Source organism: Chiloscyllium punctatum, chromosome 5 (genome assembly GCF_047496795.1).
Source record: "Chiloscyllium punctatum isolate Juve2018m chromosome 5, sChiPun1.3, whole genome shotgun sequence".
Taxonomy (NCBI): Eukaryota; Metazoa; Chordata; class Chondrichthyes; order Orectolobiformes; family Hemiscylliidae; genus Chiloscyllium; species Chiloscyllium punctatum.
The window spans coordinates 143,763,185-143,769,184 of NC_092743.1; the positions used below are offsets into that span (position 1 = coordinate 143,763,185).

At 45.9% G+C, this 6,000-nt stretch overlaps 1 protein-coding gene across 1 annotated transcript in view; it reads right to left on the reverse strand.

Moving 5' to 3' along the window:
• Nucleotides 1-4,304, reverse strand: part of rab2a (RAB2A, member RAS oncogene family) — a 77,619-nt gene extending 73,315 nt beyond the window's left edge. Inside the window, exon 1 of the mRNA XM_072571579.1 lies at nucleotides 4,141-4,304. Within this exon, the coding sequence (XP_072427680.1) occupies nucleotides 4,141-4,186 (46 nt within the window). The 5' untranslated portion in view covers nucleotides 4,187-4,304. The remainder of the gene's footprint in view (nucleotides 1-4,140) is intronic.
• Between the last annotated feature and the right edge of the window lie 1,696 nt (nucleotides 4,305-6,000).

Sequence of the window (6,000 nt, forward strand, 5' to 3'; positions counted from 1 at the left end):
TGGGTTTGAGTATTTGAGCTTCCAAGTTGGGTGAAGACTCTGACCCACAAGGCAAAACGGACACCAAAAATACCAAACAATTGCCAAGATTTACTTCTAAAGCTTGTAACTTTTTGTGAAATCATAGAACAGGTGTAGTGATTTGTAAACAGTCTATGCTTTCGCAGTAAAATATAATTCAACAATGGCAAACACAATCAACTCCCATTAAAACCTTGTTGAGGCAGTCCTGTTGCCAATTATCAAATTTGGTGTATTTTCAGTAACTATACCACTGACAGAAGCAGGTTGCTTATGCAGATTTATGATTCTTCAAATGTGTAATTTGCCCATACAACTTCATGAGCATCACAGTAGTGGTACAATTGTCAGCAGTTGTCATTTGCTGGAAATGATTTTCAAATAAAGACAAATATTTGGATTGGCTAAGGAATCATTATCCACAAATCACCATCTATTTCGCCACAAGAGAGACAATTGATGCATAACAAAAGGATTAATGACGCTACAGAATAGGTTAAAGGTAAAAGACAGACCTCCATGATCACCACAGCAGGTACAATATTGAGCCTGTGCTTGACTTTATTCCATACCATACTCTTATCAATCTAGACACTTGAGCTGGCTCCTCTGGCATTACATGAACAAGTGTCTCATTAAATAGTGCCCAATTTCTGGCCAAACCTGCTTGAAGTGAATATTCAAGATATGTTGCACTCAAAATTACGAGACTGAGGTCTGCAGACGCTGGAGATCCGAGTTCAGAGTGCGTTGCTGGAAAAGCACAGCAGGTCACAAGCATCTGAGCAGAAAAATCAGATTTTCTTGCTCTTCAGATGCTGCCTGACGTGCTGTGCTTTTCCAGCAACATACAACTCTAACAGGGCATTTCAGTAGGACACAGACAGTAGTAACTACTGAATTAACACCCAAAAGAGTGATAGCCAAGTGCATGAATAATAACCACTCCAATGATTAGAAATACATTAACTCAGAATCACTGCTCCTGGAAAAATAATTTCTGAACAAAACTGACAGGATAAGAAAGTGTGAACTGAAACATTGAATTGATGCTATGGAATTTGATATTTCGTGTTCCAGAGTCAAAATCTTTTGAATTACATTTCTGAAGTCACTTGCCAGATCAAATAATTAAAGCTACTTCAACTGCCCAAAGTACTTGAAAATGAAATATTTGGTTCCTACTTCACATTCTCCACATTAACATGCTAGGAAGGAGAAACCCTTTCTTCAGCACTGCAATAGCCTCAACACTTGTTCAAGTCTAATTCCACCCCACCTTGCCTAGCTTAACTTTTCACAGGCATTTTCAGTTTTGTTGACTGGTCCTTGACAACACTTATTAGAAGGATTAAGAGCACTCAATTTGTAATTTGGCATGTCATTCCCTGATTTGTTTGCCAATCAAAACCAATTGATTTATAGTTCTTGTTGTAGAGACTTAGCACAACATTTCTTCAATCCTTTCAGCTAAACAGGTGACTGAGCACAGATTGTTAAACCCATGCCACACACAATTACATCAGAGCTCTTGGCTACTCCACCTGCCATTTTGGATTTGTTAAATCTGTTATTAGCTCACAGGACATGGGTGTCACTGGCTAAACTAACATTTATTGTCCATCCACAATTGCCCTGGTGAAGGGGATGGTGAGCTGACATTTCAAACCATTGCAGCCCTTGACACGGAAGGACACATACAATGCTAAAATGGGAGTTCCAAGATTGTCTTCATGGCACTGAAAGAACAATATAGTTTCAAGTTAGGATGGAGGCTGCTTTAGATAGCAACTGCCATGGGTAGTATTCCCATATATCTACTCATTTTCTTCTTCATGGCTGAAGCTGTGGACTTGAAGTGAGTTTGGGGGACTTGACAAAGATTTAAAGTTTCTTAAAATAAAGAAGCCCAGATTACATAATTTATTCAGAAGCAGTCTACATCCAAATGGAGCAAGACCTAGACATTATACAGAATTAGGTTGATAAGTGGCAAACAAAATTTGCACCACATAAATGCAAGGCAATGGCCATCTTCAATACAGAAGAGTCTAACCATCATTTCTTGACTTTGAATGTCATCACCAGTGAATTGCCCACTTAACCTGGGGTTACCACTGACCAGAAACTGAACTAGACGAGCCACAAGCACTAGTTCCAAGCTAGAAATCTTGCAGTGAGTAAGTCAGCTTCTGACAACCACACTGCCCAGCCCCCAGTGTCAGTATGGCAAGAATCAAGAGTATGATAGGAAAGTGGAGTATTTAGAGTGCAGTTCCATTAACATCCAAAGCTTGACAACATTCAGGACAAAGCAACCCACTTAATTGATACCCCATCCACCACAATGCTCTTTAACAGCAGTTTGCACCATATATGAAATACACTGGTATTTCACTCAGGGCCCTTAGACACTACCTTTGAAACTCATTATCATCTGGAAGGACAAGGGCAGCCCACCACCTGCAAGTTCCTCCCTAGGCACTCACTACCCTGACAATATATCACCATTCGTTCATTATTACTGGGTCAAACTCCTGGAATTTCCTCCCCTTGTCACTGCAATTTACTTACAGAAAGTAGACTGCAGCAGTTCAAGTCAGCAACTGACCACCTTCTCAAGAACAACCAGAGATAGACAAATACTGGTCCTGCCAGTGGCACCCACATCCTATGAATGATTACAATCAATGTAACTCAACTGACATACAATTCTATAGAACTACCTGTTTATTTTTACAACAACATGGTCAGCATGATACTTCAGTTACCTTTAATTTGTATTTTTTTTACTTAAGTATTGAAAATTTTTTATGTAATTACTCTTCCACGGAAAACAAAGCTTTCTGAACTGTTGCCATGAACAGCAGCAAAACATTACTCTTTTGAGAACAGTCCTTACAATAGAAATTGTCAATTTTACAACTGTGCAGCACTAATTCAGAAGGAGCACTAACATGGTTGGTGTCAGACTCCTGACATCAGGTCATTAGGAAATCTAAACATTTTTCAGAGGACCATTACATTTTGATGCCCAGTGTAGGTACACGTGCACTAATAAGCAACAAGCAGGGACAGTGATTTGTGAAAGGTAAAATCCAAATAGATCACAGGACTGATCCACAAGTTTTTTAAAACAAAATAAAATCAACCATTGTTGAGACACCACCTTATATGTGGGTGCTGTGCAGAAAGCAGTTTTATTGTTACTAAATGTTACTTTTAAAAAAGGTGGTAATGAGATGTACATAAAATGAAGCAAACTATATTGACAAAGGGTGGTACACCCAGACCACTGAACTGTCACTTACTGTGTGCTGTGCATATTACATGCTACCAGCATTTTATTTTTTGCCATCTCACCAATTCTTCCAGAATTGTCAGACAGCCTCACATTTAATTTTCGTTCCTCCCACGGAGATCCCACAACGCCCCAAAACCATACCCAAAGAGCCGGTTCTGCAAAAATCAGCAAAAGCATCACCCAATGGGCGCGACGGGATTATTCTTCCGAACAGCCACAGACAATCCAAGGGAACCTCTTTCTCCGCCTAGTGCCAGCTCACTCCCCATTATGGAAGTCCCATTGATTCTGGCTTCAGTCGTAATGAAACTATTTAAAAACGACTGTAACGGGGTCAAAGCCTTATTCATCCCGAAGTCCTGGGGAAGCCGGTTGTTGACAGCGGAGACCCCCATCCGGAACAGAGGGAGGGAGGGCCTGGAGCCAGGCAGGGGACTAACATTAAACAGAGAGCCCGGCGGCACACAGTGAGGCATCGGCCTCAAGTGAAGGCCACAACTCGGCTGTGCCCCACAGAGAGCACCCCGGGACCTTGGGCCTGGTCCCCTCACGGCCTGGACCCAGCGCTCTCCACCCCCGGGGCTATGGGGAGAGTGGGGGCGGGGGTATGGGGAGAGTGGGGGCGGGGGTATGGGGAGAGTGGGGGCGGGGGTATGGGGAGAGTGGGGGCGGGGGTAACTGCTACCCCCCCCCCCCCGTCCCGGAGGCTGCTGGAGGCGCTGGGCCGGACCAGGGTGAGGTGGCAGCCGCTGGGCCCGCGGGAGGAGGGAACCTCCCGGTGCCGCTTTCCCCACAGCCCGGCACTCGGAGCTCACCTGTGTCCCCAATAATGATGTACTTGAAGAGGTAAGCGTACGCCATCCTGAGCCGGTGCCCGTTGCGCACTCGAACCACCGCCGCCGCCGCCTCAGCAATAACAGGCTCCTGCCGACGTCAGCACCGGAACTAGACGAGCTGCACCCTCCACAGACAGCGCCAGTCCACTCACCAGCGGCACCTAATGGAACTACCTCCTCAGACAGCGCCAGTCCACTCAACAGCGGCACCTAATGGAACTACCTCCACAGACAGCGCCAGTCCACTCACCAGCGGCACCTAATGGAACTACCTCCATAGACAGCGCCAGTCCACTCACCAGCGGCACCGAATGGAACTACCTCCACAGACAGCGCCAGTCCACTCACCAGCGGCACCGAATGGAACAACCTCCATAGACAGCGCCAGTCCACTCACCAGCGGCACCGAATGGAACTACCTCCATAGACAGCGCCAGTCCACTTGCTAGCGGCATCTGTTGGAACTACCTCCACAGACAGTTAAAAATCACACAACACCAGGTTATAGTCCAACAGGTTTATTTGAAAGCACTTGATCTCGGAGCGACGCTCCTTCATCAGGTGGTTGTGAATTACTGAAGTTGAGTGTCAAGGAGTGTTCGCTCCCAGTTGGGGAACACTTCAGCGGTCCAGGACGTTCGACCTCTGACCTTCGGGTGACCATCCTCCAAGGTGGACGTCGGGACAGGCAGCAGCGAAAAGTGGCCAAGCAGAGGCTGATAGCTATGTTCTGTACCCATAGGGAGGGCCTCAACCAGGACCTTGGGTTCATGTCACACCACAGGTGACCACTATAAACAAACAAACACACACTCAGAGACACTATTACACACACACACATACAGACACTCACAGACAATCAGAGAGAGACACTCACAGACACTCCTACAAACACACAGACACTCACAGACACTCCTACACACACACACAGACACTCCTACACACACACAGACACTCACAGACACTCCTACACACACACCGACACTCACAGACACTCCTACACACACACAGACACTCCTACAAACACAGAGACACTCACAGACACTCCTACACACACACACAGACACTCCTACACACACACAGACACTCACAGACACTCCTACACACACACACAGACACTCCTACACACTCACAGACACTCCTACACACACACAGACACTCCTACAAACACACAGACACTCCTACAAACACACAGACACTCACAGACACTCCTACACACACACACAGACACTCCTACACACACACAGACACTCACAGACACTCCTACACACACACGCAGACACTCCTACACACACACAGACACTCACAGACACTCCTACACACACACAGACACTCCTACAAACACAGAGACACACAGAGACACTCCTACACATACACACAGACACTCCTACACACACAGAGACACTCACAGACACTCCTACACACACAGAGAGATACTCCTACACACACAGAGACACTCACAGACACTCCTACACACACACAGACACTCACAGACACTCTTACACACACACAGACACTCCTACACACACAGACACTCCTACAAACACAGAGACACTCCTACACACACTCACAGACACTCCTACACACTCACAGACACACCTACACACACACACAGACACTCCTACACACACAGACACTCCTACAAACACAGAGACACTCCTACACACACTCACAGACACTCCTACACACACTCACAAAGACACTCACAGACACTCCTACACACACACACTCCTACACACACACAGACACTCACAGACACTCCTGCAGACACTCACACAGATACTCACAGACACTCCTACACACAGATAGACACTCACAGACACTCTAACACACAGAGCT